The sequence below is a fragment of the Labeo rohita genome, chromosome 7 (genome assembly GCF_022985175.1).
Source record: "Labeo rohita strain BAU-BD-2019 chromosome 7, IGBB_LRoh.1.0, whole genome shotgun sequence".
In the NCBI taxonomy this organism is placed as follows: domain Eukaryota; kingdom Metazoa; phylum Chordata; class Actinopteri; order Cypriniformes; family Cyprinidae; genus Labeo; species Labeo rohita.
Window position 1 is genome coordinate 3,689,252 of NC_066875.1, and position 26,617 is coordinate 3,715,868.

Genomic DNA, 26,617 nt, shown 5'->3' on the forward strand with positions numbered 1-26,617 from the left:
ACACTTCTGAGAAATAAATCAGAATTGCATGGAAAAAGGTCACAATTGTGAGTTTTTACCTTGCAATTCTTACTTTATAACGTGCAATCGCCAATTTATATCATGCAATTCTGAGAAAAAAGTTATGAGATTAAATTTTTTACTTTTTCATTTTTATTCAGTGGCAAAAACAGGCTTCCATACTAAACTGTAGTGATGCTCTGGGAAACTTTAGACAAACATTTCCTGATTTCTTAACATCTTGCAGTGGTTCAGACAGCTTACAATGTTCACAATGGGGTGAACTTGAACTCTAATATAAAGTCGGTCAGTGCTTAGTTCAAGTCTTTTTTTTTAAAACAGTGACACTGGAGGACACACAAATTCAGTACACACCTTACTAATACAGGATACTATTTACAGACAAGCAGAAAAACCCAGAATATGAACGCAACACACTAAGTTGTTTGTTAAATGTTTTCTCCCCCATATAAAAAAATGATAGATTATATAGATTATGGACAAAGACCATTGATAGAAAAAAGCCCACATTTGGTATACAGTTTATTAAAAATGTATACTGCGTACAGGCAAGCAGATGAATCCAAAATATGAACGTAGCGCTCTGAACTGTTTTGTAGAAAATGCTTACAAGGTGAGAGAATGCATAGCCATTTTTTCCTCTTCCATCTCTTTTTTCCCCAGCACCATGTCACAATGCCTTTTTACTTTCAGCACATGATTCAGGTTTATTGTGTACAATTGGTCACTGCATGTTATTCCAAAAAAAATCATTTCTTTTGCAACCGAGTCCTGTAAATGTAATTGAATGCAACACCCACTTTTCACCATCCACTCATCTACAGCTCCGCTGCTGGAAATCTTGGAAAGATTTTTTTGTTTTAGCTTGCAGTATATTTTCACTGACTCATTCGCTTAGCATGTTCTGTCTAAAATAGCTTGCGAAAAAACAATGTAAGCAGAATCTAAAATATATTAATCTAATACAAGCAGTGCTACTATAACATTTCACTGAGTACTAGAATACATATTTAATACAGGAAATGTGTTGAAAATGTATGCATGTTTGTATGTTTGATTAAATAAAATGTAGAACTAAACACTTGAGGAATAAGTGCATTATTAAGTGACAATCGTCAATACAGCAACTACGTTTTGCACCTTATAATACTGTTTCAGATTTTCTCTGTTAAAACCAGTGCTGGTAGAACAGCATTACGCATATGCTCTTCATTTATAAAAAGCTAATTCATGCATTCATGACCTCTAGACTAGATTATTGTAATATACTAGTGGATGAACATCCTGGGCTATTAAAAAGACAGCAGCTAGATCTTACTAGAACAAAGAATTATGATCATATTCTACTTCTGTTGCTTCCTATATTAATCAGAATCATAAAAACACCTGGTTCGGAAAACGTCAGCTGAACAATTTACAACCCTGGTTGATATTAGAGATACAGAAAGTCAAGCTGATTAAGAAATTCAACAAAAACAAGACTATTTATAACAAGGCATTTATTTGCAGATGAGATCCATCATTGGTTCTCATACACTCCTTTGTAGCAGTTTGATTCTGTTTTTCTAAAAATGATGCATGAAAAATATGAAGATAGCAAACATGATATATGTAATGACAGTGAACATGACATTTAAAAATTGTTAGATAAAATGCACTCAGGTACTTACAGTTGATCTCATTAAAAATAATAATCTGGGAGCAGTGATTGCTGATATGTATTTTTCAATCAAATGATTGTTCTATTGACAAAATATCCAACATGTTCTTTACACAAAATAAAACCAATCTTCCATATTATTCCATACACTTCCTGGAACTGGAAATGGTGTGTAATAATGTCTGAGTTTGGGCAAAATCCAACAACAGTGATTCATGTGTTTTCATTCAGTAACTGGGTGACGTGATTTCTATTTTAACCCGGTGAGGTTTTTGAAAACTGGTGAAAAGGTTTTAGTGATTTGTATGAATATGTTTGAACAGTGAATTAAATTGTTGGTCGCTCCAGTTTACTGAAATCTTTGTACAGGCTTCCTGAAATGTGCAAAAAGATTTGGTTTTCTGGCTTTTTTTTTCCTGCTAACAAACAGACTGTGGTCCACATTTGGATCCAAGACTGGTTACACCCAGACTGTGAATCATTTTTTAAATTCATAGCTTAATCATTATATTAATCACACATAAACGTGGGAGTTCTGACTGCTCTGTGTGGAATTAACTTCTAAGAAATGACTCACGGTCCAGGTGGAAGCGACCTTGTTGACTAACTGGTGACCTTTGCGATAAAAATCAGATTAGTAGATTTACTAACACGCTACCAGATCAGCTTGGAAAATCATTATGTTTGTTTTTCCAATTTCTAAATGCTATAGTCAGTTATTGTTTTTAAATGCATTCTCCTTCTGTTTCTCTGCTTTTATTAATGTGTCGGACAATTGTCAGCACTTTACTTGAACCTAGTATATGTAATGCATTATAAAAGTATTCTTAATGCATTGATCATGTCTTGTAATGCACTACATTATCTCAATAATTGCAACCAAAGTTAAAATACTTCATTTATAATGCATACAATGCATTAAGAAATAATAAATGTTATGTGCAACAAGGAATCTGCAAACATTCAGCATTTTTGTGCAATATTGATGCAAAATGCAATGCATTTAAACTTTGTTTACAATTATTTATGAAAAGTTCAAAAGCTTTATAATGCATTATGCATAAAGGCCTCAACTAAAGTGTTGAGTAGCTTATTACCAGAATCTAAGTCAACCCTAAAATCTCAGAAAAAAGGTACAAAACTGTCAGTGGGACGGTACACTTTTAAAAGGTACTAATATGTGCCATATAGATACTAATATGTGCTCTTCAGGTAATAATATGTACCTTCAAGGTACTATTATGCACCTTTTCAGGTAAACAAGGTACAAAACTGTAGGTACCACTCCAGTGAAAGGTTTTCATGAAGAGTGTAACCTTAAAGGAATAGTTCATACAAAAATGAAAACTCTGTCATTATTTACTCACTCTCAAGTTGTTTCAAACTTGTATGAGTTTCTAACTTCTGAACACAAAAGAAGATATTTTGAAGAATGTTGGAAACCATTCTATGGAAGTCAATGGCTACCGTCAGCTGTTCAACAGAAGAAAGAAACTCATGCAGGTTTGGAACAACTTGGAGAATTGTCATTTTATTGTGAACTATCCCTGTATTGTTTGCCGTTGGCTGTGGGCTATCTCTTGCCTACTGTTGGGTAAAGCAGAACTCCGCTGAATGAAGACAGGATTTCGCTGGATGCTGAAATGGCCAGTCTCCCTGATGTGAGCACCAGTCCCGTCCTCTGGCCCTGCTTCAGGTGAAGAGCAAGACTTACAGAGACGGTTCCTCCACAGACGCAGTCTGGAGTGTCTCTGCCGCCCGTTTCAGCAGTGGAAAGCTTCTGGATGTTGCGATTGCCTACTGAGAGAAAGGCCTCGACTCTTTTTCCCGCCTGAGCGGTCAATACAGCACTGAGCAGGTATCGTCCGTCCATGGGCACGGTGAACACACCTAGAAAATAAAGATTCAAATTAGAACAAAGGTAGAATGCTATTGCTATTATGTGTAATTTTTTTTTTTTTTTTTTTTTTTTTTTTTTTTTTTGGGTGATAGGACAGTGGAGATTGACAGGAAAGTGTTGGGTGGAGAGCATGGGTGCAGGATCAGCAAAGGACCCTGGGTCGGAATTCCAACCCAGGTCGGGCTGAAGCACAGTTGCGCTATATGTCAGTGTGCTAACCACACGGCTATAGGCACTGACGTGTGTGATTTTTTTTGACAGAAATGTATTATAATTATATGTTATAATTATTATATAACTATAATTCACTGGCCAAAGTGGAAAGGGTGTATGTTTTTTTCTAAATGCATGTTAAATGCAATTAAATTATACTGTATTATAGTTTAAATTTCTATTAAATGCAGCTAGTGGATTTTTTAGGACCCACTTATTAAGACCTTAAGTACATCTTTATATGTAATTCTACTGTCTTTGAAATATGGTTAAAGTACTGAATGTTCTGACAAGCATTTAGCTAAATATTCTTTAATTTCTATTGAAACTGTCATGTGTTTACATTTGTTTTGTAATTACACATTTGTTGAAGTTGTTGAAATTGAAGCTGCAATTTAGTACATTTAAAATATGTTAAATTTAAATGTTATATTAATTAACACTACAATTAAAATTACAGTCAAGTACTTTACATGTGCTTTATTATGTTAGTCAACACATCAAAAGTACTTTAGCAATAATTAAGACAATGATTTAAAGTAAAACATTTATTACAAAATGCACTTAAGTGTATTTAAAAAAATAAAATAAATGTGCTTAGTATATTAGTCATTCAACATATCAAAATAAGTGTAAGTCAAAGAACAACGATTAGAATAAATATGATGATGACTTTCGATTTGACATTACAAAGGCCACTTTTTAAAAGTGTACTTAAGTGTATTAAGAAACAGTCATGAAAGTGTCTCTATTTTAGTCACATAAGTGGCTTATTATTCATATAAAAGGCCACTTTTATTTATATTTTTGTATATGTGACCCTGGACCACAAAACCAGTCATAAGAAGCACGGGTATATTTGTAGCAATAGCATTGTTTGGGTCAAAATGATCAATTTTATGCCAAAAAATCATTAGGATATTAAGCAAAGATCATGTTCCATGAAGGTATTTAGTAAATTTCCTACTGTAAATATATCAAAACGTAATTTTGATTTGTAATATGCATCGCTAAAAACGTAATTTGGACAACTTTAAAGGTGATTTTCTCAATATTCATTTTTTTGCACCCTCAGATTCCAGATTTTCAAATAGCTGTATCACGGCCAAATATTGTCCTATCCTAACAAACCACAGTACATCAAAGGAAAGCTTATTTATTCAGATGATGTATAAATCTCCCAAAAAATTGACCCTTATGACTAGTTTTGTGGTCCAGGGTCACATATAATATTATATTATCTGCAAGTACAGTTTTTTTTTTAATTCTTTTAAAATTTGAAGTTCAATACAAGTGCACATCAATACAATTACGTGCATTTCTTTTCACAAGGGAAGCTTTAACAAACACTATAAATAAATGGTAATTCATGAATGTACCTGTTTGTGGATCATAGTGTTTTCCATCATTTAACAGAACATTGTTGAACCGGATGATACCGATATCTCCAGGGAATGGCACAAGCGTCAGACCAGCCGAAAACGACACAGAGGTCATCAATCGCCCTTCTCCTGCATAAACACACACACGTACTTACTCTACTGTTACTTACTGACAATTCAGCTTTGCAAAATATATGAGAGGCTTAGTTGTACCTGTGGCCATCTGAACCGTCTTCAGTGGAATCTGTGCTGTAGATATGGGAAAGAGACAGTTGTTAATATCTCATATTATTAAAGCATATTTGTAATGTTCTGCCAGTGTTGGGGAAGCAACTTCAAAATATGCATTTCTGTTAGTCTGGCAATCTACAGTTTTAAAGTTCTTAATCTACTGAAAAACTATTGAAAACTAGCTTCACTACTAGTACTAAGAAAAAATCTTTCATTTTGTTGATTTGTGAACACTACTGTTATCAGTGCAACCCAGGGTGGCATCAGTATGTATATACTAACATAACTCAACACTTTTGTAGTGATAAGAGGACTGTCACATATATCTTACTGCTGATACTGCTGTGACTTCCATGGAGCTCATATCATTCCTTCCTCCTCTTACATCCCCCTCCACAGACACTGTGGCGGAGTGCTTTAATCTTTCCTGTCCGGGGCATTTGACTCTGTTGCCCCCTTAAGAATGAAGTCTATGCTCTCTGGGAGGTCTCATGGACCCCTAAAGTCCCATGGAGAAATAGTGTTGCCATTATAAAACTAAAAACAACCTGAGTTAAATGCTGTTTAAAGTTATTAGGGAATCTGACAGTTATAGGGTCATCTGTCTGTCCTGCTTCTTTTAGATCTCAGTGCTGCTTTTTTTTTTGACAATTTCAACCAGTGTTGGAAAGGTTAGTTTGGAAGTGTAATAGGTTACAGATTACTCTAAGTTACTCTATCTATAATGTATATCTATAATAAGTAGTGTAACTTTTCAATTACTTTATTAAAGTACATTACTTTTGATTACTTTTTGATTAATTTTCTAAATTTCTAATATTTTCAACTGTTGATCATTTTAAACATTTAAATCAGGCAGAGTTAACCTTACAGTAGCACTCAACACTGATTAAGATTATAATAAGTAAGGGATAATATGCATCTTTATTTTGCAATAACAACTGGGTGGATGTAAATTATCCCACACAGCTGCTTGCCACAAAAGTAAATAATTAGACACAAAACACTGATCTGAGTTGAAATATTTGAACACAAAGCTTCCATGAAGAAATCAGTTGCTAGCAAGTGGCAAGTTGACAGAATTAGGAAATTATCATCTGTATAGCACCGACTTAAGTTGCCCAAATGAGTCTGAGTTATTGGCTTTTACCAGTTGTTATCAGGAATAACATACCTTGGAATGTCATGACTGACCAATCAGAATCACGCATTTCACAGAGCCAGAGAATTTAATTTAAAGGAGAAGTCCACTTCCAGAACAACAATTCACAAATAATTTACTCACCCCCTTGTCATCCAAGATGTTCATGTCTTTCTGTCTTCAGTCATAAAGAAATTATGGTTTGTGAGGAAAGCATTTCAGGATTTTTCTCCATATAATAGACTTCATTGGTGCCCTGATTTTGAACTTCCAAAATGTAGTTTAAATGCAGCTTCAAAGGGTTCTAAACGATCCCAGCCGAGGATGAAGGATCTTATCTAGCGAAATGATCGGCCATTGTTTTCGAAAAATAAAAATTTGTATATGTTTTAAGCACAAACGCTTGTGTAGCACAGGCTCTTGGATGCACGTCCACAAGTCGTTCTTGAACGATTCGTTCATTTTGAACAAACCTTTAATGTGACTTGGGAAGAATGAGTCCTCTCGGGGAGTGATTCGTTCAGTCGTGCATGCGCAACATCCTATTAGGTTCTGTACTGGAATTAGTTCACCTGTTTCGAGTCTTCGGGTTTTTCAAGTCATTCATTCATCTTATGGGGCTGTCACGTGATGCTGATTTTAATAAAATGAACAAAATGACTTGAAAAAAGGTCAGAGTCGGTAAAATGATCTGAACTTCCCATCACTACTAAGAATCACGTCTTCGAATCACCACAAGTTCATTGTCTGTGTACTCCAGCTCAGAAAGGTAGAGTATGTCGAAAAGCTCCATGTTATTTTCTCCTACAACTTCACAACTTCAGAATCGTCCAAAATCGTTGTACCTTTTTGTTTATAAACAGCGTTTGACTTACTTGCACTTTCTTAGTCTTTGCACGTTCGTTTGGTAAACACTGGGTCTGTGGATCCGCCTACGTTCCACGTGACCTTTCGACATGATTCAGTAGTAAGTGAACGCGCATCCCAGAGCCTTTTGTGTTTAAAAAGTATACAAATTTTTATTTTCTGAAAAAAATGACAGATCGTTTCGCTAGATAAGACCCCTAAACGATCCCTCGGCTGGGATCGTGTAGGGCCTTTTGAAGCTGCATTTAAACTACATTTTGGAAGTTCAAAATCGGGGCACCATATCAGTCCATTATATGGATAAAAATCTGTCAAAAATCAAAAAAATGTTTTCCTCAAAAACCACAATTTCTTTGCGACTGAAGACAGAAAGACATGAACATCTTGGATGACAAAGGGGTGAGTAAATTATTTGAGAATTGTTGTTCTGAAAGTGGACTTCTCCTTTAAAGCACAGCCACACAAATTCAGACTTAACACCTCTTATTTACTTTGAGATCATTCTGAGGTTAAATACAGTTCTGAAATCATAACAAGAAATAGTTTAATAGCTATGATACTGGTTTTGAAATCAAATGGTTTGCATAGTTATGACAGGAAACACTGGCATCTAACAATGCCTTGGAAAAAAACAATTAATCTTAGAAAATAAAGTTTATGCATAAACCCAAATAGGAAATAAAACAGTTAAGAATCAGCTTTTGTGTGTCCTAAACTCCTGAAACATTGGTGTCTCATTTTAGAGCAGTCAATGCAATTTTGGAAAATTCAACGAAATCTGTATGTGGATGTGAAAAAAATGTAACCCCCTTTGTAATCATTAACATTTTTAAAAGTAACTGTAATTTAATTACACATTTTTTCTCAGTAACTGTAACTAATTACAGTTACATTTATTTTGTAATTAAATTCCGTAATTCCATTACTAGTTACTCCCCAACACTGAATTCAACCATGACTTTGATCTTTGAACTACTTAAATGAACTGCACAACTGGGCTGGTCTATCAGGTCCAGTCTTTTACTGGTTTAGATCCTACTTAAGCAACAGGGAAAACTACGTTAAGCTGGGTTCTTACACCTTCAAACATCATGAGATATCTTGTGGTGTCCCTCAAGGCTCAATCCTGGGTCCTCTATTATTTAACATTCTTCCTGTATCGTAACTCATCAATATAATATTTGATTTCATCTTGATGCATATTAAATGCATCTCTATATGCATCAATCAATCATCAATTCTGTCTCCACATGAAGCATCCAATGCACCACTTATTCGAGCCACGAGCTTACGGCTGATTGGTCCAGTGAAAACAATGTGCAAATGAATGATCATGTATATGAATTTACATTAAAAAAGACCTTGAGTATGAGATATCTCATTGTATTATTTAATGTCTGTGGCAGATGCAGTAATTATCTGATGCAAAAGCAATAATGATCTTGAAATGGATTGGGGACACATACTTGCATAGCAAGAAAACATGTACATCTGTACAGTGAATGTCCAGTTATTAGTGTATATGTGTGTGTGAGAGAAGAGTAAAATGTTATATGCATATGTGAAATGTAAAAGCAATTTTATGTGTGACTGTTTTATGTACAAGCATTTTGTTAGGATGTGCATGCATTTTGTCTGTACATGTGAATGTTTCTTGGGGCTATTTATAGAATTATCAGTTTGTAAATGTCTTCTAAATATGTTTATTAAATAAATTCCAGGAAGATCAGTTAGATTATCCATCTTATACTGCTGATTGCCAGCCAAATCTAAAAATACAGGAAAAAAGTGGTGGGCCATTGGGAAAACTGTCTCTTTACTCTTTAAACTGACTTTTTGGGGGAAAAAAGTCTCTTTACATAAGTATTTTTGTAACTTGATCTTTTTCTTGATTTCATTAGTTAATTTTTGTCTTTTGTTTTGTTTACTTTCATTGAAGTAAATTTTTGGTTAGACTTCTTTGACTTCTAATTGAGTATTTTTTTGCAGTATCCATACTTGAACACTGTATTTTTACAGTTGTGAATGGCTGATCACTATCAAGTTTGGCAAATACATACAGGGTGTTCACATTAGGCAGTGTACCAAATTTAGTAAGAATTGGAAACAAGATGGCTTTATAATAAGATCATTTAGTTTTGTATCCATTTCTATAAGTTTTGGCATTTGCTTTCAAACTCATAGGTTGTATGTCTGATTTGCAGTTTTATGCATCATGTACGTATCATGTACATCATAAAGCTTGAACCTTGATAATTGCCACTTGTGGCTATTTATATTATTCAGTAATTCCCCAACACTGTTCAGCTTTAATAACGTGTTGAATACCAGAAACGGAGTCAGGACCGAGAGCGGCAACTGGAATCCCTGGATAACCTGTCGAGAACAATTAAACAAATTCTGTGAGGTAACCCCAATCCACTGTAGGTACAAATATACAAATATGAATATGCTTACCTGGTGCTCCTGCATAGCCCGTAATGGACGGCATGCTCCCATTGATCCCCTGAGGAGTGTAAGAAGAGGTTTTGGTTACCCGAGGCGCTGTTTCCAGTGATGGGAGTGGTTGACCTCCCTCCACGGAAACTTTTACAGCCGTTGTATTTTCAGGAACACCTGGAGAGAGGCAGAAGAGTGATGGCTGAGACTGAGACAAGAAGAAATAAAGACTGCCTGGCAGTTAACAGGTGTGACTTTGCTGTATACAAGAAGAAATCCCAGCACTGATTTCATTTTAATTTATGATTTTGTTAATGACCCAATTCCAAAACGACTCTCGATGCATCTTAATTTTTAGCAATTTAACTTTGCAATTTAAAGTGGCTCGTTGTTACATTCTGTGTAAAGATTTTGCATGAAAGCTGTACTTATAAAAAACAGTATAAGCGGCTATATTTAGCTCATTTTTATGGTGGTTCTGCTGATTGTGTTCTTTGCAAATAAAATGAAATCAGAGTAATCTCAAACCTAAAATCTGAAGTCATCTTTTTTTCTGTAGCTGTTTTCAAAAAGAGATACATTGTGCTCTACAATTGTGAAAAACATAAGCTGCATTAAAAAGAAAACTTAACAAACAAGTTGATGAACAATATGATTTACATTATAAAAGTTTGTAGATTTATACTGAATTGTTTGATACAAATTTTGATGCATTGGTGAAAGAGTGTGGAGAGCCTATTTCCGCTCTATAGTTTAACAAGTCTGAACATAAAACTTAAATACGTGCACCAAATTTTGTCACATTCTAGACAGGAGGTAAGAAAAATCTAAAAAAGTCTTATGAACATCTGGAGAAAGGTAGAAGAATGCTGATGGGAGGACAGAATAATTAGCAGACATGACATGCAACGCCATCTGGTTTAAAAGAATCCATCCTCATGACTCATGAAATGACAATTCTGTCATTTTATGATATTTTACAGTTGATGTACATCATTTTTACTGTAAATTCAAGTTAAATCTGTAAAACTTAAAATGTTTCTATAGTATTTTTTAAGGTGAAGCAACCACAGCTGCCATTTTCTGACTGTAAATTTCACATCATTTTTTTTAGTGTTCTCATGCTACTGAGAAAATAAGTTGCTTCCCAACAATGAGAGAACGAGAAATGGAGCAGTTTTACATGTCACACCCGATTGCTCACATGATCTCATCGACTAAAACACATGCATATGTTGGCACTCCTATATTACAAGGACTTTCCATAGGTGTAATGCTTTTTATGCTGAGCTAAGGATATTTTCAATTCCCTAAACCGACCCTTAAACATAACCTTCACAAAAAACTTTTTACATTTTTAATAAAACATTATTTAGCATTAGTTATTACTGAGGTGCCTCTACATCACCTATTTGGCCAAATTATGCGATAATGCCTGCTTGTCATGCTCATAGATGACCCTGAATGGGCCAAACTAGTGGAAATAGAACTCATCCACTTTGTCATCAAAACTTTCAGTCACGTCTGAATCAAAATCCACTTGATCAAGCTGGCAAAATCCAGTTAAACTAAAGCTACATTTCACAGGTTATTTGTTCATGAATGGTCAGAAAAGTAGGCGACAAGAAACAAAAGGGCAGTAACAAATACCAGAATTATGCTTGTTACTATTATTTAGGGCTCTATGATTTCCACAAAGCAGAAACCACGAACGGAATCATGGAATTCAGTCATAAAAATGGAATTTAATGTATATTTTGGAATGTTGGAAAGTAATGCAGACTAGTGTCTGTGCATAATAAACGATTCAAATTTAAAAGACTATTTTAATATGAAACTTGGAACTTTTTAATTCCCTATTATTACTAACAAACTAAATTAATTAATTAAGTTGTTTTAGAAATGTAATTAATTAGACATGCTTTTCAAATATTAAAATTAAAATGGAATCCTGGAAAACTTTTTTTAATTTTTTTTATTTTAATAAATGGTAAAGGTTTCATGATTTAAATTAATTAGACATGCTTTTTCAATACTAAAATTTAACCATTAAAACAGAGTTGAGAAATATTAAAACAAACAACTGTTTGGGAAAAAATCAAATGTATTTCATAGGGCCCTAATTGTATTATTTTTAAGCAATGTGGAAAATGCCTGAAACTGAAAGATACTTTGTATAACATATTGTTCCATATGGATTTAACTGTGTAACTATAAACTGAACTGTACTTTTATTGGACCAAAGAAACCTTCTGCCTTGTTTCAGAGGTTTACCACACACAAACATATTTCGGTATTTTAATAAGACTGAAAGGGGCCACAGACGAATGAAGGAGGTCTCAAAGCCCCTCTACATGTGTTGCATTTATCTTAAGAAAGAAATGCATTAAAAGAGATTGTCTGTTTATTGCAGAGAGAGGAACAGGAAGGAGGAACAAAGAGGACATTGAATCATGGGATAATGCAGTGGTTATATCAATGTCTTTCTGATAAACTAATGGCCACTCTTCCTGAATGGAGTCCCACAATTAGCCTCCAGATAAAATATATAAATATACATGTGTGAGCAGTGAGACACGCTTGAAGGAAACGATCATCTCAGAGGTCAAAGGTCAAATGTGACTGAGAAGGACGAGTGCATTTCTACAACAAAGCTGCTCACTGCTCAAAGGGTAATAATGCAACAAGACGAGAGTTATAAAAACGTCACTTTTTTACTACTATTTACAACAGGATCTGCATTTTCATGGGTTTAAGTAATAGAATTCTGTCATAGAAGATATCTAAAACAACTTTGTGCATCAAAACCACTCCTTTCCCAGTGAAAGACTAACTTGATTTTCAAAACTTTGATTTTTGACAAGCCAAACACGTGTCTCTAATGTAATTTAAGCCACGAGATAAACCATTTCATAAAATAAGTATAATGAACTACACTGTAAAAAACAATACACAATTTGTTGAGTCAACTTAAAATAATTTATTACCCTGCAGACTTGACATTTTAAGTTCAATCAACTTAAATAAGTTTTGTCGACTTGAAACGTTAAGTTGTACTAAGTGAAAACTTAGATATTTGAGTTGACTAAACAAACAATTTGGTTTGTTAAACCTAGAAGCTGGGCTTGTTAACCAGCTGCCTTAAAATTTTAAGTTGAATAAACTTAAATATCTAGGTTGCCACTTACATGTACAACTTAACACTTCAAGTTGACAAAACGTTTTTGAGTTGACTGAACTTAAAATTTTAAGGCAGCCGGGTAACAAATTATTTTAAGTTGAATCAACAAATTGTTTTTTACTGTGTACACAAAAAGCATTACAGATGTCTCCAGCGTGTTTCATAATTAACCAAAAATCGGATATAGTTCCCCCTTATGCATGTTATCATTTCCGTCAAAAACTCTCAGAAGTATTAGAAATAAAAACATGAACATAACACACTAATGGGCATCAATCACTGAATACTTGCAGGCTAAAAAATAAATAGTTATTACTTTAAAATCCATCTGTTCTCAAATCCACCTCCTCTGAATATCACAACATTAATGTCTGTCAAAAAGTAATGTGCACAATACAAGGTAGTATTTATGAAAAACAGAGGTCCAGAAAGTGCACTCATTTTCTGGAAAGCCTACAATACTGGATGTTTTTAAATGCATCCATCATCGCTTTCCAAAAGGGAGAAATTACAGCATGCTGTCTGTCAAAGATGATAAAGTGCATGATACATAACGCACAAGAGTATAAATTTGTTCTTTTGTACAAATACTGTAACAAATGTGACCATTATTATTACTTAATGTCTGTTAATGGGACCTTACTGTAGTGTTTTTCTTATATTCATACTCATGATGCACTGGCTTTCTTGGCAGCTATTTATTTTACAGTCCTGCATGTACATACAATAAACTTCTTATAGCAATTAAAATAACTGGGAAATAACTAGGTACTTACCCAGAACCTGCACCTAATCTTAACCCATGTAGTTACCTTATATTACCCAGTACTTTCAGGTAAGTACACTGTAATTACAAGTAAATGCAAGTACTGTAAAATGAAGTGCAACCACATGCACACAAAATTCTTAACTTCCTAGACCCCTTGAATATATCCTTTTGATTTACTCCAAACAAAGCTGTTTACAGATCACTTTTTGGCCTCGTCCCTACACCATTTTACATTAGCATTTTATATTTTGCTGATGTGTGTTGCAATAGTATCAACTGCAATAGGTGAAACGCCAAACTGACTAGTGTGTTCAGAACATCTTGTAAATTGTGAACAAAAAAAAAAAAATCACCAAATGAGAAGCAGATGCCCACATGCATGCTCACACATACACACACACACACACTATAATGTCACAAAAGTCCAGACGTTGCACAACTCTAAAGCCTCTCCAGTTGTAACATGTGTCTACAATTAATACGTAAAGGGGAAACACTACTTTCCCTGGGACTTACCTGCTTAAAACACACAAACATTCTTGTGTTTGTAAAGGAAATCCCTCTAAAAACACAACCTCATGCACACCGTAGACCGCATTTGCATTGGGGAGCTCGTACAACAGAAGCTTCCAGAAACTCAAAAGGCGTTTTGACTAGAAGCATTGACAAAAACAGATGAGTTGCTTACACTCTTAAAAACAGGTTCTTTTTTGACATCTATCCATAAAGATCCTTCAACAACCATGGAACTTTTCTATTGGGCAAAAGGTTCTTTACAGTGGTAAATGTTCTTTCGAATATTAAAATGTTCTTTAAACTAAGTGAGAAATGGTTCTATTTACTAGAAGGTTCTTTTTTGGAACCAAAAATGTTTCTGCGATAGCACTAATGTGGAAAAACTGTTTCAAAACCTTTATTTTAAAGAATGTATTAGATCAGATTTTCAGACTTTTTCCCCTCTTTATTTGATAGTAGGGGCAGGAAATTTCTAAAGAGACTACTGGGACTTTTGCACATACAACCTAAAAGGTCAGGGCACACTGGTGTAGGAAGTTTGCTCTGCACCAATCACAAAGATCTGATAGAGTTGACACAATTATTCCATGATATTGACAGTAACGATGTTGTTAAACTGGACAGAGATTCTTCTCATCCAGGCAAATTAGTAAAAAGGTGCAGTGCATTTAAAGGTCACTTCCGAAGACTGACATTTTAGAGTTTACCAATATTTCCGTGCTGATTTGTGAATGAGCAGACTTGCATGCACAGTAGATATGGTGTAATTACCCAAAAGTTCTGGAAATGTTACAGTAATACTATTATTTAATAAGTCAAAGCAGCTTATGGTTCAAGAGAAAATTTGCAAAGTACTGCATTACAGCTTTGAAAGACCAAGGTGCAATTAAGATTGTATCAGAAAAATATTTTAGAAGCTATTACATGTTGCAACTTACCATCCATATTAATGCATCGCCAAACAAGTTCAACACAAGAAAACCAGACATATACAGACATGTTTTCACATATTATAAAAAAGTAAGTACTACCAATAGGAATTAGGAACATGGTGTAGAAAATGGCAGATGCTAAAAAAAATATTCCTTTCCTTATTTGCAACGTCAAAATGGTTAGTACATTTTTAATGGTTATGATTTTTAATATTGCATATTAATTTCTGATAATTCTATAACCTAGACGGTTTCTGGATTTTTATTTTTTGTTGGGGCTCCAAAACACTTTAACACTTATTAAGAACTTTTGTAACTTTTTTTTTTTAACCTGCAGCCTTTTTTCAATAAATTTTATTGAAATGTAATTGTTCCCTTCAGCCCTGTGGGTTTAGGTGTAACTTGCAATATGGTTTAGAACAACAACGTTAAAGGGCACCTATTAGGCAAAATCCACTTTTACATGGTGTTTGGACACAAATGTGTGCTGGCAGTGTGTAAACACAACCACCCTACAATAATAAAAAAAATCCACCTACTGCTTATTTTTAAATCCTCATTAAACCAAACCAGTCTCATTAGGCGTGCTGTTTTGATTCTCTAAGCGATGTGACATCACATTGTTTAGGCCACGCCCACTGCCGTTGACTGACAGTCCTGCATTGCCATAGTTTCATAGTTAGACAGCTTTTAAATATTATTTAAATATTATGATTTAATATTACGTGACTTACATTGTCTGACTAAAACAGTATTGTCTGATTTTGCTCTGTTTCATTGACGAAAACAGTTTGAAATGAAGTGACAGCTAAGCTGTGCATCTCCATTCAAACACTGCATTGTTTTGTTTATGAATTAACATTTTTTTTTATTAAATCTAAGTCAATGAATCAATTACCCATTCATAAAGACAGTCACTTGCTTCATTGCTGAATGAATCAGCCGTTTGAACAAATCAAATGAATGAATGATTCAGTGCCGCCACCTAGTGGCAGTTTTAGTTTCATTTTAAAATCTTTTCAGTTATTTAAATGATTTCATATTTCTATATTTAAATTGTTACATTTAAAACAATCTCAACATTAATCTCAACATGAATTTATGAATTTAATTGCACTCATGCCACTTCTGAGCCTCATTACATGTCTGAAAATACAGCAATAGCCACTTCTGTGTTCTTCTGTGCCACCTCTGTAGTACAAATTAATTTTGTTATACTTATTATAATAAACATTTAATTTCATTGGTGACTTATTTTTCTTATTCTACTTTTTTCTTATTCTATTGCTTTAATTAGACATTTTTTAAAAAGCTTATAAACATTTTGTTTTAATTTGACATAAAAGATGACATACTTTTAATAAAATAAAGCTGTGGGGTATTTTGACCTGAAACTTCACAGACACATTCTGGAGACACCCAAGACCAATATTACATCTTGTAAAAAAGGGGCATAATAGAGAGTATGCAGTGACATCACTTTCCCGCCGGGACACACCCCTCAGCCATACTGAGTTGCAAAAGAGCCTTCAGCGTGAATAGATTTAATAGGGAAGATGCGAAAATGTGAGTAAAACAAATGATAATCAGTTTAAACTAAAGGTTGCTAAACTTGATATAATGTTCCTAACAACTTAACAAATATCCAGTGGTCAATGGATATTGATGCAGCCAGGAACTGTGTTTTCTAACACTTATACACTACCGTTCAAAAGTTTGGGGTCAGTACATTTTTATTGTTTCTTTTTTTTAAGAAATTAATACTTTTATTCACCAAGGATGTATTAAGTTAATAATTAAAAGTTTATTAAAAGTTCATAATAAATAATTTACATTGTTATAAAATATTTATATTTTGAATAAACACTGTACTTTTTAAACTTGTTATTCATGAAAGAATCCTGAAAAAAAAAAATAAATAAATAAAAAAATCACAGGTTCCAAAAAATATTTGGCAGCACAACTGTTGATATTATCCAACACTGATCATTCTAATAATAAATCCGCATATTAGAATGATTTCTGAAGGATCATGTGACACTTAAGACTGGAGTAACAGCTGATAAAAATTCAGCTTTTCATCACAGGAATAAATTCTATTTTAAAGTATGTTAAAATAAAAAATATTATTTTATATTGTAAAAACATTTTGCAATATTACTGTTTTTTTCTATATTTTTAATCAAATAAATGCAGCCTTGATGAGCATAAGAGACTTCTTTAAAGACTATTACAAGTCTTACTGACCCCAAACTTTTGAACGGTAGTGTATGTCATATTAAATAAAACAAATTTGTCTGTGAACTCATTTTGTAAATATAAAATATGTTGGTCTAAACCCCGGTGATCACTTATATCAATGTCATATATATCGTCATATCGTCCAGCTGAAAAACTTGTATATTTTTTGTCAGTGTTTATTTAAAAACATTCATTTATGTAGAATTTAAGATGGTAAATATTTAGTTGAAGACTTGTCAATACAATATACTATAATACAATATATAGGATAGGATTTTACAGCACAATTCAACATATTAACATGAAATGATAACTGCAAATCCGTGTTTTGCTGCCTGGAGACTATTTGTTTCTTTGAATTGCAGTGATTAATTTGCTTCTCTTTTCAGTAGCTTTCAGCAGTCAGTAAAAACATACCTGAGGTTTCTTGTCAAATTTTTTTGTACAGTCTGGTTTTAGAGGTGTTTTGTGTGTTCTGTCGCAGCATTCACGTTGAAACAAAGCTGCCACTCCAGCTGATGGTGACGTCACATGCATACCCTCTATAGGTGTCTTTTAAGTTTCTACTAAAGTCTTTGAGTCATTTTAATTGAATACCCCATCAGTTTTCCAAGAAATAGGCTTCTGAATATCCAAGCTTCAAGGATAACCTTGCAAATACTGCACTATTTCTTTGGATAAACTAAACCCTATTTTTGTTGTCTGTAGAAGAGCATTGCTTACCTGTAGGTGCATCAGTGATCCCATCCTGGCTGTCTTTTGAGATGTGTGAATTTGCTTTAAACGTGTTAATGTCTCTTGTATGTGCGAGGACTGTACTGTTCAGTTGACGGACGCAAGTCCACAAGCCATTGACGTGCTTGTTCAGTCCATCTTTAATCCGTTTGAGACTGTCTGACATTGGCTCAAACCGACCACAAACGCCTTCGATGCTAGCCATGCGTCCATCAAGCCCATCAAGCAAGCCATTCATTGTCTTCACTTGCTCTTGGCCTCGCCCAGAATCCACCTCTAGAGTTTCCACCCGTTGGAAAAGGGTTTCAAAACTCATGGACTGATTGAGATCTCTCTTTAGAGAGTCCACCTCGTCCTGCAGGTGTTGTGTTTGTTTCTCCAAGACTTCCAGGCGCTGATCTTGAGCTAAGAGTAGCTGGAAAGTACTGTTGTCATGTTGAACACCACTGAACTTCTCTTCAAAAGCTTTTCTTTGGTCTTCCTCTTCCTTAAGTCTTTCCCTTCTCAGTTTCTCCTCAAGATAGAGGCAATGTACCTCTGCGCTCTTTTCTGCAAGACTAACCCTTGCCTCCAGGACCTGCCCTTGTGCATTTATCTGTGCAATAGTGGCGTTCTGCTCTCTAATGGCATCCTGGAGCATCTGCTGGGTGTCTTTGAGCTTCTGGACCTCAGCATTGTCCAACTCTTGGGTTTGATGGAGACGTAAGTCTTGGATCTCCTTGCGGAGTTCAGTCTCTTTGGAATCAAGGAGCTCGGCCAAGCTCATGTAAGAGTTTTCTTGTTCCTCACACAGTTCCTGAATGGATGTTACTTTGTAGTCACATGAATTCTTCATGTCTGCTATTTTAATGTCCATTCCTTGAAGAAGCTCCTCACGTAGGGCGGAAAGCTTCTCATCGATGTACGCCTGACACTGACACTCATTGGCTGGAGCCGTTGGAAGTGGTCCAGTATTGCTTGCTTGTGTTAGATGCTCCAACTGTCCATCAATGTTCTGGATCCTCATCAGCAGATGTTGGATGCTATTAGCATTGGTACTGATGGTGTTGGAGAGCTGGGTAATTTGGTTCTGAAGTTCATCGGTGCCTGGTGATGGATGGAGGTCGTACGGGAGCGTAATGCTCTCGATTCCACCCGTTTTGACATCCTGTGGCTGTTGCAGATTCCCCAACATGTTTAGAACGTATTTGGTAACGTCTTCCTGTAGATCTACCCGTAGGTTTGCATTGGCTGATGAAGTGGCTTGCAGGCTGAGTACTGTCTGAGAAAGACGCTCCACTTCTTCTTCTAAAGCCTTAACTCGTTGACTGTCCTGTTGATGATCTCCATAATCTCCCAGTTGACTGCTATGATGTCCTTTCTGCCCAGGTTGAGACCACGGATGTTTCACGTCTGCTCCTAGAACAACCAAAATCACATGTACTTACTCTAAAAATATTTTGGCTGAAGAAAGAAATTAACATAACAGTTGGCATCAGTCTTCTATAATTTTATGACAACTTCTAATGAAAGGATGTTCAACCAATGAACAACATTAAGTTAGAGGAATGTAATTTATTGCATAAACACTTTTTAAAGTTGATTACTCAGAAAAAATTGCTGACAGGTCCTCTGAAGATGTAGATGTAGATCAAATATGACAATTTTCCAAATTCAAAGTAATTAAAAACACATACCTATTATGCTTGGCTGTTGGTTGTTGGTTAAAGGAACATCTTGACGTGGTTCTTCAACAACATTGGGTTTCTGTAGGCTATTTTTCAGCTCTTTACAGTCATGACCTTGATATCCTGGACAGCACCTCCATTCCAGTTCAGTTACTTGTTTGTAGCCTATTTTGTACATGGGCCTCATTTGAGTATGATACCTAGAAAGAGAGTTATGGATTATGCTGTTAAAAGCTGATATAAACCATTAATCACTGTATGCATATTGTATGTACTTCACCTCAGTGTTAAGGTAGGTACTTTTAAAAATAATACATTACATACGGTGTTATTTCCTAAAAAAGTAACTAATTGCATCACATAGTTACATTTAATTGAAAAGTAATGTGTCATGTTACTTTTGCATCATTTTGAAGAATACTGAATCAGTTTTTATGCAGGTGAGATGAATACATGCATGTTTACATTTAGTGTAGAAGAACTACAGCAAGCATCATGTTTACACAGCAAACACAATGTTTCTGCACTTAAGGTCCTTGCACACTGAGTCCGAAATGTTCAGATATGCTTAAAAAGCATGTTTTTTTTTATTTAGTACTGACCTGAATAAAATATTTCATGTGAATGACGTTTACACATAGTCCACAAGAGAAAAAAATAGTTGAATTTATAAAAATGACACCATTTAAACGATTACATACGCTTGATTCTTAATATTGTGTTGTTATCTGAATGATCTACAGCTGTGTTTTTTTGTTTAGTGATAGTTGTTTATGAGTCTCTTGTTTGTCCTGAACAGTTAAACTGTCCACTGTTCTCCAGAAAAATCCTTTAGGTCTCACATATTCTTTGGTTTTTCAGCATTTGTGTGTATTTCAACTCTTTCCAACAATGACTGTATGATTTTGAGATCTTTTCACACTGAGGACAAATGAGCGACTCATATGCAACTATTACAGAAGGTTCAAATGCTCACTGTTGTGCCAGAAAAAAAACATGATGCATTAAGAGCTGGGGGTGAAAAACTTTTGAACAGAAGGAAGATGTGTACATTTTTCTTATTTTGCCTAAACATCTTTTTTTTCCATTTAGTACTGACCTTCAGAAGCTACAGAAGATACTTGCATGTTTCCAAAAAGACAAAATAAGTTAAATTAACCTTGATCTTTAAATTGAAAAAGTTTAAACTCCCCGGCTCTTAATGCATTGTGTTTTTTTCTGGAGAATCAGTGAACCTTTTGTAATAGTTGCATATGAGTCCCTCAGTTGTCCTCAGTGTGAAAAGTTGGATCTCAAAATCATACAATCCTTGTTGGAAAGGGTTCAAATACACAAAAATGTTGAAAAACCAAAGAATTTGTGGGACCTGAACAATTTTTCTGAAGAACAGCAGGCAGTTTAACTGTTCAGGACATCGTTTATCTATCATTTATCTTATTTGGGTCAGTACTAAATAAAAAATAACATGCATTTTTTATGATCCCTCTTATTTTGGTAAAATAATTAACATTTCACAGATTCTGCAAGTTGTATGGAAACTTTTGACCTCAACTGTATGTTTCTAAACACACATTTAAAAAGCACAGTTTGCAAAAAAATAATGAAAAAGCACACTAAAGTTTGCCTATAAACTGAATCTATAATACAGTCAAATATTATTGTGATTGACATGCATTTAACTGTCAGAAAAATGACATTTAGTATGCACTATATTCTTTTATTTCTGTAATAAGTGCTCTTTTTTAAATATGCCACAGTGTGCTTCTTTTTCAAATGCTTCATTTTATTGACCCGTGTCACAATATAAACCATTTTCTTTACACCTTGAATGCATGTGAGAGCACACATTTTAATAATTATTTTCTCCCAAAATAAATATATTGTTTAAAGACAACAAAACATTTAACCTAAGCTAACATTGCCTTAGTTCATAAAAAGGCCAATTATCAAAAAAAAGTTTTTCCTTTCTACATAGGAAAGTATTTAACACACTTAAGCTTTAACTACCACATTAAAGTGACAGACCACTGAACAGCACATATCCTGGATGTTTGCTGCACGTTTCAGAAGAAGCGAGGTGACAACAGTCCTGCGAGATTTAAAAAAATGTCACTCATTTTTTTCGCCTAACCACTCTGTCCACAAAAAGAAGCATTCCTGTTTTAATGAGCCGTGCAAACATAAACAACAAAGGGCAGAATTACGTTCATAATTTATTAGGATTTACTCCAGCAGCGACACACATCTGGAGCGCAGCTTTAAAAGCGGGTGATGTGTACGAACGTGTGTGACTTTCTAATTGCAGCATTTCTGAAAAGGTTCTCACGGATTCTGGACAATTTACACAGGCTAAAACAGACTGTTCAGTGTGGCCCCTGGCCCTTCAGAGGTCGTAAATAATTTGGATGCTGATAAAGCAATGGCCTGCCAGTCAGTGGGTCCAATTTAACTGCACTACTTATCCTTCTAAGAGCAATTGCACTTCAATCCAGTTCTGATCTCATCTAATCTGATCTCTGTACACTTCCACCAATAAAAATGTCCATGCAACCCCCGCCCACTGCATGCGCTCTCCAGAGACACTTACATCACCCGCTGTGTGCAGTCAGGCTGATGCGGTGGACAGGGCAGGAGCTGCGGCTCCATGACGTTTTCGTTCGCCGCCAACACAACGCATGTCACGTTCCTATGCACTACAAAAGCACACCAGTTTCTGCAAGAGAGTGAAGAACAAATTTATACTGTACATTCATTCTTTTTGGCTAACGTCCTCTCAAAGTTATGAACAAATGTTAATAGAATGTTTGTTTAAAGTTTTCTGGTCTTTTATAATGTTTTCAATGTTACCACAAAAACATCATTTAAACATTTGTAGAATGCTTTTGTAACTGTTACATTTTTTAAATGTTACTACTTGTTTTAGAATGTTCAGAGAACATTCAAAAGTAACATTCCCAACATTTTCAAATTTTGAATTTTGAATTTAGATGGAACACATTTTCGTTAGCTGGGTAATATTACCCAGTCTTTCAGAGGGAATTACTAATTATATGGAAATGCATGATAACTCCCTAGTAAAAACATTGTAAGCTTTTGAGGTTTTGAAGAGTAATTTCTTCTGACAGATTTAGTAGCACTAAATTTATTAGTGGGATACAATGAACTTCGCTTTAAGAAAAGTCCATAAAAACAGGGCTCTTTGTACATTAATATGAGTTTTCTGCATTGACTTTTCACAGTTGTTTTATCCTTATTCCCAATTGTGGTAACACTTCATTTTAAGGTGCCTGTTACACACATCACATGTACATACTATTATAATAACAATTAATTATTCATAATTACATGCAAGTAACCCTAAGACAAACTCTAATCCTAACCCTAACCATAGAGTAAGTACATGTAGTTAATTAACATTACTCAGTACTTAAATGTATAATGACAGCGTAATCACATTATTGTTTTAAGTTTAAAAGAAAAGTCTTTACATTTAATGGATAATAGCTCGGCAGAAAATTACCAAGAGAAGTACTTAATTAAGTACTTAATCTCATTAATTATTATAATAAGGTGTCACTTTTTGGTAACACTTTATTTTAAGGTGTCCTTGTTACACACATTACATTTACATACTATTATAATAACAATTAATTATGCATAAGTACATGCAAGTAACCCTAAAACAAATCCTAATCCTAACCCTAACCATATAGTAAGTGCATCTAGTTTATTAATATTACTTAGTACTTACATGTTAAGATCTTACAAATTAACCATGGTTTTTGTAGTAAAAATGTGGTGTTACAAATGGTAATCAATACAAAAAAAACCATGGTTACTACAAATTTACTATAATAACCCCATGGATAATTTTCTTAAGGGTAATAGTTAATTACGCATAATTACATGCACGAAACCCCAAACCAAACCCTAACCATATAGTAAGTAAATGTAGTTAATTAACATTACTCAGTACACTGTAACAAGGACACCTTAAAATAAAGTGTTACCCACTGTATTTAGCGGTAGCCTTGTTACAGTGTAATTATATATTCAAGCACTTTTAATTAACAAGCACTTACTAAATGGTTAAGTTTAAGGGTTATTGTATGTAATTATGCATAATTTAGTGTTGTTACTACATGTAACGTGTAACAAGGACATTGCAAAGAGTTTCCTCGTTTCTTAGCTCTCAGGAGGCATGAAAAATAGTTGTAATTGTTTGCTAAAAGTGAACTATACAATAATATCAAATAATAAATCGGTAATCAGAATTTCTTGTTAGATAACAGTAGTTATAGGCTACTAGAATAACTACTGTGTTACACACAATATGTCTATTGCATCGAAACATCCGGAAGAAAAAAAAATAAAACCATTAGACAAGAGATGGACTCTGTCCTTATTATTAATAATATATGATATATTATATCCTGCTACTCTCAAAACCACATTTACCCAAGATAACTCAATAACTCATAGCCCACGTTTTTCCTAAAGCCAACACCATAAAGAAGGACACTTACTGATTTCGTTGTCTCGAAACAGAGCTGGAATACGGGCTGCCCTGGAACAGACTATACCTCGACGGAGTCCCATTAGTCAAAGGAAAGGTAATGAGACTAATAAATAAAAGCGCTGCACAGAAGTGCGAGTAACCTGTGAGGACGCACTTCATTTCTAATCACCCAACCACAGTCAGCGTCCACCTTATCCAAGCATGTATAAAAAGTTTTTTAAAGTTTCTTGACAGGGTGATGATGGCAGTGAGATGTGACAGTGGCGAGAGTTTGCACGAGCTCCCGCCCCGCTGACTTTCCTACTGGACGCTGCACAGCGGGATCAGGTTCCCAACTTTACTGATTAGTACACTCTGCTTTAGACCTGCTTATTAAAGTTATTAAAGCCATTTCGCTAAAACGCAGGCTATCTTTTAAGAATGCATAGTAAAAAAATCATACGGATAATATAACGTCTATAAAATTAAAGAACCCGGTAAGGCTTTAATTTAGGGACTAATTCTCTACTAACGAGTTACTTATTAGCATGCACATTAGTACTTATTTAGCACACATTAAAGCCTTACTCTGCTAGATCCCTTTAAAAATTAGTTTGCTTCCAGACTAAAAATTTCCTGATAATCTACTCACCCCCATGTTTGTCTTTCTTTCTGCAGTTGAAAAGAAATCAAGGCTTTTAAGGAAAATATTCCATTATTTTTCTCCATATAGTAAACTTTAATGGGAGCCAATGGGTTGAAGGTCCAACGATCCCAATTATAAGGGTCTTATCTAATTAAACGATCAGTCATTTTCTAATAAATAAATGAATAAATAAAAATGTATATACATTTAAACCACAAATGCTCATCTTGCACTAGCTCAACTTCAGGCATTATGTATTAATGGCTGGAAAGGTCACATAACGTAGACGGAAGTACCGACCCAGTGTTTACAAAGCAATGGTACAAAGTCAAACGAAAAAAAATGAATAGATAATACTTCTTAACCACAAATGCTCATCTTGCACTAGCTCTGCCATGCATGTCCATGACTCCATGCATTGCATAATCACGTTGGAAAGGTCACGCAGTTAGTTCCTCATCAGTGTATTTCACTTCCAAAAAGACAGGTAGGGTGAAAAACTCAAACTCAAAAAGGGGCGTCTGATATTCTATGTAAGTTTGCTTTGTAAACACCTACATCACAAGTGATCTTTCCAACGTGATTACATAATGCCTCAAGTCGAAAGAGTGCAAGACAAGCATTTGTGGTAAAAACAAAATATATACATTTTTATTTATTTAAGAAAATGACTGATCGTTTTGCTAGGCAAGACCATTATTCCTCAGCTGGGATCGTGTAGAGCCCTTACTGTGCGTTCACACCGCCGCCGGTGAGAGCGTCAAAATTCGCTCTGGCCGCCCTGCCAGCAACGCTGTAGAAAGATTCGTTGACGCCCTGACGATCGAACGCTTGGTCTTGTATTTAAAGCGGCCGCAAAGCAAACAAGCATGTTGATCTTGTGCAGACTGACCACAAGTAGGGTGTAAGTTAACCTCATGATTTTTATAAAAAGTTAAAGTAAGAAATTGAATTTAATTGTAGTTACATGCAGTGGTGTAGTGGTGCCTGGAGAAGTGTATACGCATTAGTTATACACATGTATATACGCAAGCTTTTACCTTTCTGACATCTGGACGTGACTCTGCGCAATCCCTGACATGAACAGCATCTGGGGTGGAGGAGGACTGAGCGGGCGCGGGCGCATCAGGCTTAATCTTCAAACATATTTCAAATGAAGCCGGCGTCTTTACTGGGTGTTTTTAGCGAATATTTGGATTTATTCACATATGACTGGATGTGCTGGACTGTCATGATTTTGGCTAATGCAGGACACTAGCTTACTGAATGATGTGCACCAGAGGGGATTTCAAGGTGGGTATACGCAAAGCCACCTAATAAAATGGATATATGCCGTAGAGTTGCGTATACCCTCCACTACACCACATGTTTGCTAACGAAATAAACCAATTAACTATACAGCCACTGTCTGTATATATTAAAGCCTAATGACATTTATCTTTATGTTTTTCTCTATTGACAATACCACAGGGGAGAAGAGGTACAGAACACTTTGTTTTTACTTGCGAAAAAATAAATAAATAGGCAGAGGTGCCTGTTTTTATTTTAAAATATGTGACATACACCTCGTCTCCATCA

The 26,617-nt window shown here is 34.9% G+C and overlaps 1 protein-coding gene across 1 annotated transcript; it reads right to left on the reverse strand.

Moving 5' to 3' along the window:
* Nucleotides 1-893: 893 nt before the first annotated feature.
* emilin2b (elastin microfibril interfacer 2b) lies at nt 894-24,682 on the reverse strand. The gene is made up of 9 exons (XM_051114546.1): nt 24,422-24,682; nt 22,483-22,608; nt 19,905-20,095; nt 18,217-19,626; nt 9,873-10,031; nt 9,744-9,791; nt 5,390-5,425; nt 5,174-5,305; nt 894-3,571 (listed from the first exon to the last, which is right to left on the reverse strand). Exons 1-9 carry the CDS (start codon nt 24,571-24,573, stop codon nt 3,255-3,257), a joined length of 2,571 nt encoding a protein of 856 aa, XP_050970503.1. The 5' UTR covers nt 24,574-24,682; the 3' UTR covers nt 894-3,254.
* Between the last annotated feature and the right edge of the window lie 1,935 nt (nt 24,683-26,617).

Bases quoted from the DNA above. Each gene is read 5' to 3' on its own strand.
- emilin2b (XM_051114546.1), bottom strand. From the start codon at position 24,573: ATGAAGTGCGTCCTCACAGGTTACTCGCACTTCTGTGCAGCGCTTTTA. The intron at 19,627-19,904 runs GTATGTGTTTTT...TGGTTGTTCTAG, and splicing joins CCAACAGCCAAGCATAATAG to GAGCAGACGTGAAACATCCG. The intron at 10,032-18,216 runs GTAAGCAATGCT...GCCTCTCTCCAG, and splicing joins GATCACTGATGCACCTACAG to GTGTTCCTGAAAATACAACG.